Genomic DNA, 19,720 nt, shown 5'->3' on the forward strand with positions numbered 1-19,720 from the left:
AGCAGTGGCCAGGCCAGGCCGGAGCTCCTGGGGCTGCTCTTGCTCGCTCCCCTCCAGTCTTTCCTCTACAATCATCCACAGGCATCTTCCTGAAGCAAGGATGTGGTTTTATCTTGTTCTAGCCTAAAGCACTCAGAGACTCCCCTGTTTTTTGGTCCCAATGGAGACCCCTTGTGATAGTTTAGATATGAGGCTCCCCCAGCCAAAACTCATGTATGAGACAATGAAAGAATTTTCAGAGGTGAAATGAGTAGGTTATGATAGCCTGCATACACTGATATGGATTAATTGGACAGTAACTATAGGCAGACAAGGTCTGGCTGAAAGAAGCAGGCCACTGGCAGGGTGCACTGGGGTTTATATTTTGTCCCTGGTGAGCAGAGTTCTCTCCCTGATTCCTGGCTGCCATGTTGAGCTGTTTTGCTCTGCCACACCTTCCACTGAGATGTTCTACTTCACCTTGGGCCCAGAAACATGAAGTTGGCCATTTGTGGACTGAGACCTCTGAAATCATGAGCGAAATAAACTTTTCCTCCTTCATGTTGTTCTTGTCAGGTCTCTTGGTCTCAGCAACACAAAGCTATCTAAAACACCCCTCTGCATGGCATCCATGCCCCTTTGTCCAGGAAGCTCCAGGTTTGCCTGTTATCCTGGCAGAAAGTGTCTGGTTTAGACAATAAATACATGGTCACCTGTATCAATAAGACCTTGATCACCTCTCAGACTCCTCTGGTGCCCCTCCTGCCATCCACTGAGTCCTCAGACCTCACTAAGCTTCCAGTTCTTCAAACCTGCTGGCTGTCTCTGGCCCTGACCTCCTGTTCCTCACCCCTGGCTTCTCACATACTTCTCACCTGGCCTGAGATACTTTCTTCTCTCCTCATTTGACTTGGCTCACTCTGAGGAGTAGGCAAAATAGTTTTGTGAAGATTGCTACGAAGATCAAATGAGTAAAGACATTTAAAAGTATTCCCAGCTTACATAATGTCAGTGTTAGCCTAATCTAACTGCTCTTTTGCAGAAGGGCACCCAGTCCTCCAGTTCCAGCCTGGACATCACCTTCTCCAGAAAGCCTCCCTGATCTCCCAAGGCGAGGCTGGGTGCCCTCCTGCATGCTTCCATGTTCTTTCCTCATGCTGACACTCCATTGCCAGATTGGGCCTGATAAGGTCTCTCTCTCCCACTAGCCTGGGAGCTGCAATGAGGCAAGCTCTTGTTCATCACTGGATGTCTGGCAGTTGACACAGTGCCTGGCACACAAAAGCCATCTGATAAATTTTGTGAGTGAATACTTTACTCACTCTCGGTAATAAATACAGAGCTGTTTACTTTATTCAAACAAAAAGTTAACTTGGGAGTTATACACCTGAGAGATCATAGTCATTTTGATAAAGAACCTGTCAACTTTGTTTAGATTAAGCTTGATTCTCCTAATTTGAATTGTCAAAAGGCTTATACAACATTTTTATAATATACATACTCATTAGTGAAACAGTAGAGTATAGATTGGATAGCTTCCTGACCAAAAATTCATAACCAGTTCAAAAATCAGTGTCTCTCAATATTTCTTTTAATCATCCCAAAGATGAAAAAGCTGACCACTGCATGATAAAAGTTGGCATTTTTAAGTAGTTAATACCTTTCTAGTGTTTCAATTGACTTCTGTAGGTGACTGTGGCTTTGTTCTATCTATTCATTCATTCCAATGAAAGACTTTAATAGTTTCACTTATGTCCATTTTTCATATATGAACCATACTTTCCTGTATTTTTGAAGTAAAAAAGAGAAAAAATAAGCTTGAAAAGGCTTCAATTGGATTTCCTAATACCAACCACTACACAGTCACTATGTTGATAAATTCTCAAATTTCTATAGTCAGTTCTTTAAGTTCAGGCATACTTTGCAGTGCTCTGATAATTGACATAAAGATGCTTTCAGGAAATGCAAAGGCATGTAACAATCATCCTCAAAATAGAAGAACCAGTAAATGTGCCCAATTCATGAGAAACACACAAAAAAATTGTATGCAACTTCTTGAAAAGCACCACATATACTTAGAAATGGCCAAAGAGCAAGGCCAAAGTCAGTGTGACATTAGTGACAGATCCATTATGATATCTGAGAATGGTCTAGTTTGTGTTTTCAGATAGACACCTAAGTTACGCAGTATTCCAGATGCTGAGAAGCGCTATAGAAAAAATAAGCAGGGAAGAGGGAGAAAGAGCACCACCAGCAGTGGGGAGATGGGAGTGGATTTTTAAAAAAGTGCTCAGGAAAGCCTCTCTGAGCTGTAACATCTTGTCATTAGGACAGGAAAAGAGCAAGAGCGTGAGTGAGAAGGCACCATGTGAAAAGTGGTGGGAAGAAAAGGCACTTCTCTGGCCCTCTTGAAAGGAAGCTCAAAGTGCCACAAGATGAGACTACTGACTGCTGGGATGGGCCTATTACATACGCCTGCCATGGAGGACTCCCCCTTCACCAAGGCATTAAATAAGTGTACTCCGGCAGGACACCAGCATCACTGAGGAGCTCTGCAGTGGTTGTCATCTGCAGACTGGAGATGACCACAGGAATGAGGCCATGGAACAGGGTTTCCTGATCTCAGTGAAAACACTAGAATCCCAGAGTAATACAGTCAGGTAGCAAAGTTTAACTCTGAGAGTTAAATATTATAACCATAGGTAAGTCACAAGGATGCAATAACATCAGGTTTTTAATTGCAGGAAAGTATGACAGAAAGTGAATCACAGGACCTACATGAAATACATGGACAGCCTCTTAAGTGACGGTTGCTATACATAGGTAGAAAGCTAACTAGTGCCATCATGGGGCATTCATGCCCTCTTGCTCAATTCCTAAACCAGGTTCCCAGGGCCAGAACCTCCAGATCCCCTATGAGGAAGAATTCTACAATGTGGCCATAGATGCACATAGTAAATCTTCCCCCAAGGTACCTGAAGTCATTTATAACAATTGTACTTAGAAAGAGAAATACACAGACTTTCCAGGTCTTACTAAGTACTGCCTCTGACTGACACTAATTTCTGGAGCTCCAACAATGCAACTATAGTCTAATGGTCAGAGTGGAATTTATGTAAATCAGGTGATCCAGGAAGACGTAGTCTGGGGTCCACCACACAACAGGTCTTGTAAAACACAGGCCTACTTCTAGCTGTTTCCATGGACTCAGAAAATACAGGGGAAATTGATAGGCTTTGTAACTGAGAGAATCCCCACTGCGGTTCCACCACTCATGCAGGGCAGGCTTTTATGGTTAGAGAAACCCCTCTGATCCCTTCCCCGTCAAAATACTTCTGAGGAATTTGCTGAGATTAGTGCCACTATCAAAGCCTTAAAAATTATAGGGGTAAGTGAGTCCCACCATATTCCAGGATAACTTGTTGCTTTTCTGCTCAGCCAGGTAGACTGTGGAGGGCTGCTGCTGACGACTGCAGGAGCAATTGGGTGGTGATGCCCACCCCAGCCGTGGCTCCACTGCAGCATCTTTACTAGAGCAAATCAACACAGCTCCTGGAATCCAGTGTACAGTTATCAGTCTAGATAAATCCCTATACTAACTATGCTTAGAATCAGTTAGCCTTCATGTGACCGTGACAACAGTATATGACTTTACCGATCTTGCCTCATAGTTACACCAATCTGCTATGTCTCTTAATAGAGGTCAGAGGGACTGTATTTTTTTGATATCTGTTCCACAGAACATCACACTGGCCCACTATACTGATGATACGATGCTAACTGCACTTACATAGCAAATAGCAAGCATGCTTGGTGCTGCATGCAGTAGGTGGGGGGAAAGTCCCAGGAAGATTCAGGGCCTACGACATCTGTGACACTTTTAGACTATTCAGTGGTCTGGAGTATGTCAGTGAGAGGCAAACTGCACAATGAATGGACCAGTACAAAGAAAGAAGCAGAGTTATCATGGGTCTCTCTGAACCCTGGAGCACCCATGTATGCTGCTCTCAACAGTTACTGGCCATTATGAGCAAGGCCCAAAGAAAGAAAAGGCTCTGCAGTAGGTTCTGGCTACAGGAGGAGCTGTCCTGATGCCTGCACCACAAAACCTAGCAAAGCCAAAGGTACTGCAAGTGCCCTCAGCCAACAGAGGTGCTCACTGAAGCCTCTCAGAGAGCTACCCCCTTGGGCTTTGGAGTAGTGCCATACCTTCTTTTATCTATGATTATTATCCACTTGAAAAGCATCTCTGGGCTTACTGCTGGACTCTGAGAGAGACTGAATGCTTGACTCCAGGACACACTAAGTGACTAGGTCCTCTTATGCAATGAGTGTTATCTGATCCACAGAACATAAAATTAGACACACATAGCAGCATTCCACTGTCAAATTAAATTGGCATATATGAGACCAGGTGAAGCCAGTTCTAAAGACCCATGTAAACAGTTGAGATTCCAGGGTACCTGCTCCCACACCTTCACTGCTCCTCCCCAACCTATGCCAACTAAGAGGGATAAGCATAGGACAGTTTATAGGTGAATCTGCGAGCATACCAGCATTACCCACAAGTAAAGGACTGCTAAATTACAAGCCCACTCAGAAGTGCCCTGAAAGACAGTAAGGAAATCTTCCTGGTAGACAGAATTGCAAACAGTACGTACATCTTCACATGGCATGTCTTCAATGGCAAGATGCCAAGCTATGAATCAACAACAAATCCTAAGCAGTGGTTACTGAGTGCTAGTTAGGCATATGGAAAGAATAAGATTAGAAGACTGGAGACAAGAATCAATGGATGGACCTGCCAGAATGTGTACATGATGTAAAGACATCCATATCTCTCTAAATGCCTGTCAGAGAACAGAGGAGGCTCTCAAAAATAGGTGGGCAAATGCTCTATGTAGTGCCCACCATAATCCTCCTCCCCTAGTCACTCCAGTGTCTGTCTGCTCAGTGACTCTGGCCATGCAGCACGAATGCCCTCACCAGGCACAGGCCAGGCAACACGAACTTTCTCTTGCCAATGTGATCTGGCTATCATGAATGCTGAATGCCCAAACTGCTAAGAGTGGAGGCAAGTGCTACATCCCCAGCAGGGAAAAGAGCCAGTCACCTGGTGGCAGATTTACAGTGGATCCCTTCCATTACTGAAGGAGCAAGCTCTGTCTCTGTAGGGCACCACAGTCTGATAGATCTGCCCTCCCTGCCTGTAGTCCTGCCAGCAGCACCATTTGTGCGTTTGTAGAATGCCATACCTATCAACACAACTGGCCCAGCATACATAGAGAAGCAAACACCTCCAAAACCTTTTTTCTGAGTCTATGATGACCTTGGTATCAAAATATGACAAAGAGAATTGGAAAAAAAAGGAAATCCTAATTTTACTCATAGACACAGATGCAAAACTCCTAAGCGAAACACTAGAAAATCAACTCCATCAATATACCGAAAAGATAATATATTATGGCCAAATTGAGTTTATTCCAGGAATTCAAGGTTGTTTAAATATGTGAAAATCAACTAATTTATAAAATGAACAGCCTGAAGAAGAAAAACCCATAACTACCAATATAAATGCTAAACAGAGAACATTAGAAATATAGCCATGATAAAACTGTTAACTAATTAAGAATGGAGATCTGCAAAAACATACAGTAAATCTCTCTTAATGGCAAAATGTTGAAATCACTCTCTTGGAGATATGGGCCAAGTATAGGAAACCTACGACCACACTTTCATTTCGTTCAGTACTGGATGGGTAGCCCACCTAGCATGAGGAAAGAAAGAGAAATACAGAGTATATGGTTTGCAAAAGAAGTAAATCTGCCATGACTCATGGATGATTCTCAATGTAAGAAACCCAGAATAATCTAGTGATAAATCAGAAAAATTGGAAAGAGTTAAGCAAGGTGCTAGTTACAAAATAAATACACAAAAATTAATTCCACCTATTTATACTCAATAGTTAGAAAATTCCAATTTTCTACCCTTTATAGTTATGATGAAAATAGAGCTGTTCATCAACAGTGGGGATAGATCCTGAAAAAAACATTGTAAGTTCCAAGTATTTCATGAGAAAAAAATGAATATCATAGCAACACAGCACACAGTAGGCACTGGTGATTTCCCCTCATCATCACAGGCTGACTGGGAGTGGTAGCTCACGACTGCCCAGTATCACCAGAGACTAACATATGAAAAGGTCAAAATTCAAAATTGGAAGTAGTTTCTACTGAATGTGTACTGCTTTCACACCATTGTTAAGCTGAAAAATCATATATAAGTTGGACCACCGTAAGGTGGGACCATCTCTATATCAAGTACCCAGGATTAGATCTAACAAAAGGTATATAATGCCTGTATGTAAAAAAGCATAAAGTACATGAAAGAAGAATCAAATGAATGATTTGATATTGTAATCATACAACTTCCCCAAAATGATTTAAAGATTCAATGCAGTGCCAATCAAAATCCCAACAGGGTTTTTAAAGGAACTTGACGAGCTTTCATGTATTTCAGAAATAGCTAAAACACTTCTGATGAAGGAAAAGCACCCAAGAATTATTACAAAGGTAGAGTGACTAAAACCATTTATCCATGCAGGGGCAGTCATGTAAGTCATACAAAATAGAGAGTCCAGAAACAGATCCATGCATATGTATAAATTGCTTTCAGATACAGATGGCACTCCAGCTTACTCCGGAAAGGGTAGACTGGGATGGCTGGCCATCCAAGTAGAAGTAAAATTAGACTCCTACTTCAATCATACACCAAAATCAATTCCACATTAAAGATTTAATTGTAGAAAACAAAACTATGAAAATTTTAGCCTACATAGAATTTTCTTTGTGATCTCAGGACAAGAAAGAATTTTTGAAAATAACACAAAATACAAAAAGCCAAAACTATAAAGAGTAAAATTCTACATCATTAAAATCCAAAACTTCCATTATTTGAAAACTTTATACAAAGTGAAAAGAGCAGTCAAGAACTGGAAAATGTTTACAGGGTGGAATGCTTATCCTCCAGAATAAAGAACTCCTACCAATTAAGAAACAGACAACCAAACAGAAATAGTGAAAAGACACACACAGGCATTTCACAGATGAGGGACATCAATGAGTCACACCTATAAAATGTTTCAACATATGAAAATACACTCAATTTCATTTTTAAAAAAATACATTTTAGTACAAATAAGATACAAATTCTCACCCACTAGTTGGGCAACTTTTCAAGGATTGGTGAGGAAACGGAACAACTACAATTTTGCGAACAATTTGGCATTACCTAGTACATTTAAAAGTACTCATACCTAACCACACAGCAATTTCACTCCCAAATATATGTCCTAGAGAGCTTCTTATCCATGAGAACCAGGAGTCTTGTACAAGTATGCAACAAATTTATCAAAAGCATGGTTTTCAACACAAAACAGGTTATACACAGCACTGAAGACCTTATTCTACAGAATAGTAAACAAATACATGATAATATATACATACAATAAAATACTATGCAGCAGTGAGAACAAACAACCATACATACATAGAAGAATCTTAGACACATAATACTGAGTGAAGAAAGGAGGTAAAAAAAAAAAATTAGAGTGACACCATTTATATAAAATTCAAGAACCTATGAAACTAAATAATATATTATTTAGAGTAGAAACATAAGGAAGGAGTAGCACAAAATTCAAGAGTGGCAGCTCTGGGTTGAAGGCCAGGTGGGCTCAATGAGGCAAACACTGTGTGCTGGTGTGGCTGTGAGGGCCTCAGGCCTCCCAGCCTGTACTGCAGACCAGGGCCTGAGCAGCAGATTTCTCGGGCAGAAGGAGGACAAAGGCAAGGGAGAAAGAGAGAAGAGTCGAAGAGGCTGTACCAGAATAACTTTCTTTATTTTTGCCTTGGGCTAAAGTTGCCAAAATCAGAACATGGAAATCAGAACCATCTGTTGACAGGATAAGTTAGTGAACTGGACAGGATTTACCACTAGAAATTCAGAATAATGTATTTCAGAATCTGCATCAAATCATGGAAAAGCATAAATAAAAGTCTTATCTGAGCAGAAAGAAAAGATGTTACTTCATCATTGCTTATATTATAGTAAAAATATGGAAATAACCTAAGTGACCATTAATATTGTGCTAGCTTCTTGCTGCTGTGACCAAAATACCTGACACAACTTAAAGAAAAGGTTTATTTTGGCCCATGGTTTCAGAGGTTTTGGTATACGGTCAGCCGGTTCCATTGCTTTGGGCATGAACTGAGGCACAACATCACGGAGGAAAGGCATGGTGGAGAAAATCTTTTTAGTTCATAACAGCCAGGAAGCAAGGGTGAGGGGCCAGGAACAAGATATAGTCCCCAAGGGCACGCCCCCAGAGACCTACGTCCTCCGAACATACCCTCTTCTGCTTATAGTTTCGACAATCTCCAGTAGTTGGTACAAATTATAAATCCATCAAATGAATTAATCCACTGATGGAAGTTAGAATCCTCATGATTGATCATTTCCTAAAAACCCCACCTCCGGACGTTGCAGCAATTGGGAATAAAGCCTTTAACACACGAGCTTTGGGGGACATTCCAGATCTAAACCATAACAAACACAATACTAGTTAAGTAAGGCTATATTAATATAACTGGTATAATAGTTGCAAAAAGTTAAACAGATCAGAAACAGAAAAAGGGACCAATGGAACAGAACAGAGTTGTTAAACAGACACTATTTAGTATGTGTTAAAGATACACTTTGAAACAATAGAAAAATGGACTAGTGAATAAGTGTTACGAGACAACTGGCTGCCCATTATCCTTATCTTTATCTCAAACCATTCACAAATACTTTAAATCCAGATGAATTAAATAATTCAAACAATTAAAATATTGGGGAATATATCCTATAAACTGTCCTAAAAACATACCACACCACACCATGTACAACCAGAAGAATGGGAAGTTGTACTCCATGTATGTATAATATATCAAAATATATTCTACTGTCATGTGTAACTAAAAAGAACAATTTAAAAACACACACACACAAAGCCATGAAGGAAAAGAGTGATGCTCCAACACATAAAACTTTGAAGAAGACACCATTAAGAAAGCCAAAAGAGCTGGGTGCAGTGGTGCATACCTATAATCCCAGAAGCTCGGGAGGCTGAGACAGGAGGCTCTCGAGTTCAAAGTTAGCCTCAGCAAGCGCTAGGTGCTAAGCAACTCAGTGAGACCCTATTTCTAAATAAAATACAAAATAGGGCTGGGGATGCGGCTCAGTGGTCAAGTGCCCCTGAATTCAATCCCTGGTACCAAAAACAAAAACAAAAAAAAAAAAAAAAAGAAGAAAGTCAAAAGACATTCATGGACCGAAAGATGATATCTGCAACACAATTATAGAGAAAGGATTAGTGATGTGTGCACACAAGTGCATGTGTGTGTACAAAATCCATTCAAATGAACAATGAACAAGTCAAAAGAAAAATAGGTTAATTATATAAATAGGCAATCCACAAAAGAGGAAATAGAAATACCCAATCAATATGCAGAAATAAGTAAAATTATATCTCCTATGCAATGCAACTTTATCCAAGTGATAAAAAGTAAGGCTTGAAAACATCAAGTTCTAGTGAGGGTGTGAATGAATAGCTGCCCTCATATGCTGCAAGCCAGAGTGGCACCAACATTTTGAGAGGCTATTTAGCAGTATTAATTAAATGGAAATGGGCATACTTTATGGTCCAAAGATTCCATTTCTAAGAATCTACCCTAAAGAAACACATAGGTGTACAAGGCCATTCACTGAAGCTATATTTATAATAGTAAAAATAAAAAATACCCAAATTTCTATTAGCAGGCCCTACAGGAGTTAAAAAAACAAACTGTGGTAAATCTCTAAATACTGACACACATTGAAGGTAATCAATTGACAAAGTTTCAAGAAAATACAGAATAATGTTATAAAGCAAAACAGTCATTCTAAATACTTCTTAATATATATATTTAAATGCACAGAGTATGTGGATGTATGTATGTAAATGCACAGAGAAAGGTCTAGAAAATAACCACTTAATTGCTAATAGTTAACCCTGTGGAGGGGACTGCTGGGATAAGGGACAGTCAAGGTGGGGATCGACTGCATCTATATCATTTGGATTTTTAAAAATAAGGTTACATTCACTTATTAACTTATGTAATTATAAAGTAAATACAATTTACAAAACTATTGTCACACAAATTTATAAATTCTATAATAGAGGTATGAAAAAGTCCTGTTGGAACATAGTGAAAGGAGATATTAGTGTATAAAAAGATTTTATAGCAGTGGTGACATTTTCACTGGGCCTTGCTGTTTTGAACAGGATTTTGTCAAGCATGTATAATTTGGTGGAAGATTATGACAGGTTATATTTCCCAAAGATGACTGCAGCAATGTACACTCCATCCAATGTTTTTTTTCAGTATGACAGTGACACTCCTCCTGGAGAGGTGAGGTTGATAGCCCCTCTCCCTTGAAATTGGGTGGGTTTGTGTGATTGCCTTGATCAACAGAATGTGGTGGAAGTATCACAGCATGACTTCCAAGATTATTCAGCTTCTACTGAGTCCTCGCTTCCAATGCTGTGAGGAAGCCCAACTAGCCCCTGTGGAAACACCACACGAAGAGACTCATGTGGAGAGGAACTGAGGCCCCCAGCAGAGAGCCAGCAGCAACTGCCAGAGACATGAAAGAGCAAGCCTTCAGATGATTCCTGTCCCCGTGTTTGAATTTCCCAGCTGAGGCCCAGATATACATCATGGAGCAGAGACAAGCCATCCCCACTGTGCCCTGTCCTAATTCATGACCCAGAGAATCCATGAGCAAAATAAATGTTAGTTGTACATCACAAAGTTTAAGGGTAATATGCTACATAGCCAAAGTAACTGGAACAAACATTCTAAAGAGAAGAAACTCTAAGAGTAATGGAATGTCACAAAGCATAGTGAGTATTGACAGTTTTGGGTGATGCCCAGAAAGGTTGGACCAGATAAAAGTTTTATATGACAGTTTAAAAAAATCAGACTTAGCCTTTGGCAGTGGAGAAATGCTGAAAGCTTTTAAGCTGGGAGGAGAAATGCTAAGATCTGCATTTTAACAAGATATCTTTGAGACCAATGTCAAGGAGAGACTAGAGAAAAGGAAGACTTAAAACCAGGAAAAGCCCCATATTTTACTTGGTCCTGACACGTAAAATGGTGGGAGCATCCCTCAGGCAATGTGTTTTGTGACTTTTTTTCCTCTGTAGGGTGGGTTGCCTTTGATGCTCATTTGTACTCAATTTTACTAGTATTAAATGTTAGGTATGAAACTTATGTTCACCCCAAAACCTGTTACAGATGTTTATAAGGAGCTTTTCTCATAATTGCCAAAATTTGGAAGTAACCATGATGTCCTGCCATAGGTACATGAATAAATAAACTGTGGTACCTCCTATTCAGCACTAAAAAGAAATGAGCCACCAAAAGATGAGGAACCTTAAAAGCATATTACTAAGTGAAAGAAGTCAATCTGAAAAGGCTACACATATATAATTTCAACTCTATGACATCACAGAAAAGAAAAAAAACTGTTGAGACCATAAAAAGAACAGTGTTGCCAGCGAGTAGGAGGGAGGGATATGACTAGGCAGTACACAGAGGATTTTTAGAGCAGGGGGACTCCTCTGTATGATACTGTAAAAGTGCATGCATATCATTTGTTCAAACCCATAGAATATACAGTAAATTCTAATGTAAACTGTGGACTTAAAGGGATAATGTTGTGTCAAGGTAGGTTCATCAATTATAACAAATGTACCACTCTGGTGTGGAACGTTGATGGTGGGGAGGCTATACCTAAGCGAGGTAAGGGGTATATGGAAACTCTACTTTCTACTCAGTTTTGCTGTGACTCTAAAACTGCTTTTAAACTCTATTTTTTTTTTTTTTTTAAGTATTAGCATGGGAAAATGTTAGGCTATGTCAGAAAATCAAACAATTTTCCTATTGTTCTTCTTTCAAGCTTTTGGATTTGGGATCTGATTACTTAGTGTGTATTATAAGAATACTAGGCAAATTGTCTAAAGTATTGTAACCATTTGTAACTAATTATCCATGAGCATGCTATCCTTATGCAAAATATCATACCACACCATAAACCCCAATTTCTTGTTTTCGTGTTCATTAAAATATCCACGCTGTTGTCACAACTGACTTTATAAGAAAAGTTCATATAAATGTGAACTTGTAAAATAAGTATATACTAACATATTACAGCTTTTATATTTTGAATAATTAGGCTCTATATAAGAGGAAAGCTTGAGATGCGTGGTTCAAGAAGATGGAGAAGATAGAACTCAAAACAAGAGGAGCCACTTATGATAAGGGAAAAGATGTCTGGATGAACACAAGCAAAAAGAAAGAAAATGAAAGGCACTAATAACATTGTTCCAATATCACCTGGGCAGACCTTCCACCTACTTTCTGAGAAAACTAAGAAGAAAAAATGTATTGCAAATTGATAGTTCATAGAGAACAGACAGGATGAAGTGGCTCAATTGGTGATCAGATCCTAAAGAATCTTGACTAGCAGTAGAGTCCGGCTGAAATGCGATAGTATAATTTATTTGAGGCCAGTTTTGTATAATTTTATATTGTGTCTTTTTCTAATGTTATTCAATAGATGATTAACCAATTTGTGGGACAGATTATATGCATCTTGACTTTTCGTTTTTTGTTTAGTTCTTGCTATTGAAAGACGTCATAAATTAAACTCTATAAAATATGTTAATGAAAATAAGAAATAAAATTAATTTTCTGCTTTTTAACCATTCATAAAATATTTAAGGTTTGCAGTTATTTTTAAGACAAAACAATGAAGAAGAAAACAGTGAAAGAGAAAAACACTAAAACAATGGGTAAAATAAGATTAGAGGATCATGTGTGTTGAATCTTAATCCTGTTCTTCATTATCAACATTAAATAAAAGTTAATTGTTGCTATATTTCACAAAATAAAATTTTTTATTTATATAGAATTCCTTCCCAGCATTTCTTGGTCATGTTTTGAAATAAACTACATACATATTCCTTAACCAAATTACCTGTATCCCAGAGATTGCAAACTTCTGCTTGTCCTTCTGACAACCACCTAGTTGAAGAGATAATGGAAGGAGGTACTGTTGGCAAAAGTGGATTTGGATCCTCATCGTAAAACAGCATCAGGTCCTGACAGAGAACAAGAGAGAGCTTGACAGTTGGGGAAAATAAATAATCACATCCAGGATACTGACATTGATACAGTCAAGATACAGAACATTTCCATCACAATCAAGAGGATCCTTCTTGAGACTCTTTCTTAGCAATACCTATTCCTAACCACTCTATGAATCTGTTCTTCCTTTCTGCAAGTATGACATTTAAGGATCATTATATAAATGGAAAATGGAACCATATAGTATGTGACCTTTTGAGGTTGGTGTTTTTCAACCTCGCATAATTCCTGAAGATTCATCCAGATTATAGTCAGTACCCATAGTTCCTTCCTTTTCGTTGCTGAATAGTATCCAAGGCATGGATGTTTAACCCACTGAAGGACATCTGGGTTTTTCTAAATTTTGGTTATTCAAACAAAACTGCTGTGAATATTTATATACAAGTTTTTGTAGGATATAAATGAGCTTTCATTCTTTAGGATAGATGCCCCAAGTGCAACTATTGGGTTATATGACAGTCCACATGTTCAGTTTCATAAGAAACTGACAAACTGCTTTCTAGCATAGCAGCATTGTTTTGCATTCCTACTTGTTATGAATGTGTGCTCAAATTTCTCCACATCCTCACCAGCATTTGGTATTATCACCTTTTTTTTTTTCCATTCTGATATGTCATTGTGTGCATTGTGTGTTTTTATTTTCCTAAAAGCTAATGATTTTGGACACCTTTTCATCTGCTTGTTTACCATAGGTATTTACTGAAATGACTATTCACATTATTTGCCAATTTTCTAATTTCTAATTTGCTGAGCTTTTTTTTAATCAGTGGGTACTGAATTTTTTCAATGCTTTACTGCATCAGTTGAGATCATTTTATAATGGCACAGCTATAGCCTGTTCCTCTCTCTTTTCTTTAGCTTGTTGATATGATGAATTATATGAGTTTATACTGATATGCTTCCAATTCAAGTCTATTCAGTTAAGACAATGTCTTCTTTCATTCATACCTCCTGTCTCCTATGATGAGAATCCCAATTCTCAAGGATACTAACAACAATATTTGATTCAACCCACATTATACTCACAATAATTTCAGAGCAAAAATACCAATATCTCAGAACAAAAACATAAACTGAATTCAAGGGGCACATTTCTTTACTTTTATTTTATATTTTTTAGGGACTACTTTTTGTTTTAGAAATAAGTAAAATCTTTTGAGGTTTCTAGAGACAAATCTAAAAACAAGATATATTTGGTGAGGGGATTTGGAAGATAGAGAGGATCTAGGTAGCAACCCTTAATCCCTCCACAGCCCAGGAAGAAGCAGTGACACAAAAGCTGACCAAAGAAAGAAAGAGAGGAAAAGGCCATAGCTCACTTCCTTAACAACAGTTTGAAAGAAAAGCAGATCAAGCTAAAACAGGGCAGGAGCAGCAAAGACAGTGAAGGCTAGCACACCGTTTAGCCCAAATTGTGGGCAGAAAACTGTATTGTGCACAGCAGCCATTTTGTAGAGTTCACAGCTGGCCAGCCTCCCTAGAAGAAAAATCAACACAGCTTCTTCCCACCTACAGATAGTAACAAATATAACCACAGATAATGCTTATGAAATGTGTTGTCTTAGAATCCATCTAGAGGGAACTTGTAGAGGGAGTGCTGCTAGCTGACAGCTATGAATTCCTTCACCAAGGGGGAGTGGAGTGGAGCTGACTGAAGAGCTAATCATTCCTGGGGAGTGCCAACTCCAACCCAGTGCTCCCCACAGCCTCCACCAGAGCTCAGGCAAAGATGGACCAACCAATGCCCCATCCTGTCACAGGGATGGGTAAAACCAGGTGATCTACATCAGCCAGGGTGGAGGTTTCTGTGCCACAGTTTGCTCACAGAGAGCCTGTGTTTACAGGCACCCTATTTGCAGACAACCACCACGCTCTATGCCATTATAAAGAAGTCCCTGTGGAGGGGAGCAGAGGCTCAGTCAGTGACAGCTCTGAGTACTGCACCCTGTGCCCCTGCACCCTATAGAAACAGCACACAGACTTGGGTCTCTAGGCTGACAAATAAGCACTGGCTGGTAAGAAAATCACAGCAACCAAGGAAGTAGCCCCTGTGCCCCAGCACCTCTAGTAGAGTACATGCTGCAGATCCCAGGATTTCTAGTTAACTCAATTCTTACTTGGACTCAGACCCACAGAAGGCATTTCCTGAGGATAACCCAACCAGCCAGCTGAGAACCTCAGTGCATACACAAGGGCACTACACGCCATAAAACCACTTTCAGAGGAGCATCTCACAAACACCCGTCACGGCCCAGTGTACACAGATACGAGCCTACTGACCTGTGTACTCCAGAGGAAGCAACGGTCATATACTCCTCCAGGGCCCTCCAGTGCCATTATCAACCAGACTACAATACTTCTACCTTAGATTACCACCACACTCGGCACACTCCAAAATATACAAGGGGAAGACCACACTGAATTTGACAGTGCTAGAAACGTGGAGCTTTTCTTCAAGAAGGCACACAAGACTGTACCCTGCCTAACAGGAGTGATCTGGCTGCTAAATCACAATAACAGACCATCTCCTCTGACCCAACAGAAAGCTAACAGGTACCTGGACACACCAAATATTGAAGGAGACCTCCCAGAATTCTATCAGAGGTGAACTGGTAGGACCACTACCTCCGTATCCAGGGAAATGTAGAGGTAAAGCTGAGGAGTGGTAGGCATCTTCTAAAGGTCCCAAATCCTGATGAAATCCAAATCAGGAAGACTCAATAAGAAATCTCTCTTCCTTGGCATGGAATACCATAAATGTTTCTAATATCAATTTTGATCTTAAGGATACTACCTTTCATCCTGAATTGATAAACATTCCAATATGAAATAATAATGCAGTATGAAGTGAAATATTGCAGCCCTCAACCCAACTGATTGTATTTCTTCTAATGTTTTAAGACATTAACTGTAATCATTTGGTTTTTGCTCCCCAAGGGCAGGTTTACAATTGCTCCTCTCGGTCTCTTTTTCCCTCTTGAATTACTTTCTCCTGCCTCAAATCCCCAACTCCCTGCTGCACTGTTTTTTTCTTTGTATCTTGGTTTGTATTTTTTCTGTATTTTCCTTTCATTTTTTCCCTTTGCCCAATTTTTCTCTGCTCCCCTTTACACACCTATATAGTGTAATAATAATTTTCCTAACTTTAACAACTAAATTCTCAACTTACTCAAAACTATTACTACAGTTTTATACTTGGATTAGAGGAAAACGTAGAAGATTTTCAATGTTTTCCCCATGTACTAAGGTTTCCCTAGTACACAGCTTTGCTCTGAAGTGATTGCAGTTCACAGGATTGAGTGTCTTCTTTCACAGTGGTGCCGACACTGAGCATAGCAGAGGATACACACTGAGTGGAGTATACATGCTTGGATATCTGCCCAGCTTAAGGCACTTCAGAGAAAGAAGCTCACTAAATAATCCCTTGCATAGAAGTAGAAGAGATTATCATCCTAGCAGATGAGTAGATATACAAATAATATGAAAAAGCAAGGGAACGAGCCACCCCAAGTAGCTAACCCACAACACTCAACAACTGATTCACTTGACACCAAAGGAGGAAATGTCAGATAAAAATTTAGAAAGTTGATACTTAAAATGCTCAGTGAAATGAAAGAAGATGTAAGCAATGAACTAAGAAAATACAGGAAGTAAAAAATCACTTCAATAGAGAGATTCTTTAAAAGAACTAAACAAAAACCACAGAAATAAAAGTCAATAAATCAAATTAAAAAATTGAGTTGAAAGAATCATCAAAGATTAGACTGCACAGAGGAAAGATCATCAGGTCTTGAAGACAAAGTATATACTCTTGAAAACAAAGTTGACAATATAGAAAAGATGTGAAGAGACCACGACCAGAATATTCAAGAAATCTGTACTAAGATTAAGAGACCAAATCTAAGAGGCATTGGTATATAAGAAGGCACTGAGATATGCATCATAACTTTTTCAATGAAATATCAAAATTTTCTAAACCTTAGGAATGAGATGGAAATCCAAATACAAGAGGTTTTTCAGAACCCCAAATAGACAAGATCAAAGCAGATACTCTCTAAGACACATTATAATTAAAATATCTAATATACAGAACAAGGATAGAATTTTAAAATCAACTAGAGGAAAACAGCAGATCACATTTAGAGGTAAGTCAATTAGACAGTGTACTAATTTCTGAGTCCAGACTCCAAAAGCCAGGAGGGTTTGGAATATTATATAACAAGTCCTTAAAGATAATGGGTGTCAACCAAGATTGCTATTTCCAGAAAAACAATTCTTCAGAATTAAGAATGAAATAAAAACTTTCCATGATAAGCAGAAACTAAAAGAATTCATAACCACTAAGCTAGCACTACAAAACATACTCATTGAAATGTTTCATGTAGAAGAAATGAAAAATAAATATTAGAACCAGTGTATGGCTGAATCTCAATAGATTAGTCAATTAAAGGTGAATCAATCAAATGGACCTAACAGATATCTGCAGAATACTTCATCCATCAAAAACTGAATTTATTTTCTTCTCAGTTGCACATAGAACCCTCTAAAATAGACCATATTTTAGAACAAAAAGCAAGTCTTAACACACACAAAAAAACAGATTTCTTATATTCTATGAGATCACAATGGAATGAAATTAGAAATAACAAGATAAAAAACAAACTATTATAACACCTAAATATTAAATAATATATTTTTGAATGAGGAATGGTCCATAGAATAAATCAGGGGAGAAATAAAAATCTTAGAAACAAAGAACAGAGATGCGACATATCAAAAATCTCTGGATAGTATGAAGACAGTTCTAAGAGGAAAATTCATAGTACTGAGTGCCTTTACACACACACACACACACACACACACACACACACACAAACATATCAAATAATCTATACCTCAAGGTCCTAGAAAAGGAAGAACAAACTAACTCTGAAATCAGTAGAAGACAGGAAATAATTAAGATCAGAGCTGAAATTAATGAATTTGAGAATAAAAAAACAATAGACAGGGGCTAAGGCTGTAGCTCAGTGGCAGAATGCTTGGTTAGCATGTGTGAGGTACTAGGTTCAATTCTTAGCACTGCATAAAATAAAGTCATTCTGTCCATCTACAAACAATGTAAAAATTAAAAAAAAAATAGACAAGCTCAATACAACAAAAAGTTGGTTCTTCAAAACAATAAACAAGATTGATAAATCCTCAGCCAAACTAACTAAAAAAAAGAATAAAAATAATAAATGCTGATCAGGATGTAGGGGGAAAAAAGGTACATTCTCATACAATGTTGGTGGCACTGAAAATTAGTACCACCACTTTGGAAAGCAGCATGGAGATTTCTCAAAAGGCTAGGAATGGAGCTACCATATGACCCAGCTATCTCACTCCTTGGTATTTATCCCAAAGGACTAAAATCAGCATACTATAGTGATACAGGCACATCAGTGTTTATAGCAGTGCAATTCACAATAGCCAAGTTATGGAACCAGCACTGGTGCCTGCCAACAGATGAATAGAAAAAGTAAATATAGATAGATAGACACACACACACACACACACACATATACATATATACACATACACATATACATATATTCCAGTGGAGTTCTACTGAGTTTTACACAGTTATAAGGAAGAATGAAATTATAGCATTTGCTAATAAATGGATAGAACTGAGAACATTATGCTAAGTGAAATAAGTCAGACTCTTCAAAGGTTGTATGTTTTCTGTCATATGCAGAAGCTAGAAGAAAATAAGAGGAACAAAAGGTGGAGGGGATCCCATAAAAATTGAAGGGAGATCAGTGAGTAGAAGAGGGGAACATGGGGAAGGGGACAGGAAAAGGGAGAAACTGCGGAACAAAACTGCCAAATTATGCTATGTATATATATGAATATACCAAAGTGAATTTCATATATATATATAATATATATTTATATATATTTTTATATAATACATATTTATATTATATATATTATATACATAATATATAATATATATATAAAGTACCAATTAAAAAAAAACAAAAAATAGAAGGAAGACCAACAGAGTAGAGGAAGGGGAATGGGGGTGGGAGGAGGGGAGGGAAAGAGGAAGTACTAAAGACTAAAATGGAGCAACTTAAATTTCATGCATGTATAATTCTGTCAAAATAACATTACAATTATGTATAACTATAATGCACTAATACTTTTTTTAAAAAAGGAACTATGGCAAAGAGAAGCTGAGAATCTTTTGAACTCCAACAAGAATTAACTTGTCATCAAGTTTTTTAAAATTCTTTTTCACTGTTTAATTGTGACCTTAATGGTACATGGACATTGATACAGTTTTCTATTTTTTTTCTTCTCACCACTAGCATTTTTGAAGCCAATTATTTTACATGAATTAGTTTTTTGTGAACTAGGATGTTCAATTAGTATATTTTAGTTTTGTATTCTTTTATTTT

General features: G+C 38.2%; 1 protein-coding gene across 1 annotated transcript in view; it reads right to left on the bottom strand.

The window, feature by feature from the left end:
* Positions 1-19,720, bottom strand: part of ENTHD1 (ENTH domain containing 1) — a gene marked incomplete at its 5' end in the record, with an annotated part of 124,427 nt that overhangs the window by 47,208 nt on the left and 57,499 nt on the right. Inside the window, one exon of the mRNA XM_079140804.1 lies at positions 13,105-13,228. Coding sequence (XP_078996930.1) covers positions 13,105-13,228 — 124 coding nt within the window. The remainder of the gene's footprint in view (positions 1-13,104; positions 13,229-19,720) is intronic.

Source organism: Sciurus vulgaris (assembly GCF_902686455.1).
Source record: "Sciurus vulgaris genome assembly, chromosome: 5".
Taxonomy (NCBI): domain Eukaryota; kingdom Metazoa; phylum Chordata; class Mammalia; order Rodentia; family Sciuridae; genus Sciurus; species Sciurus vulgaris.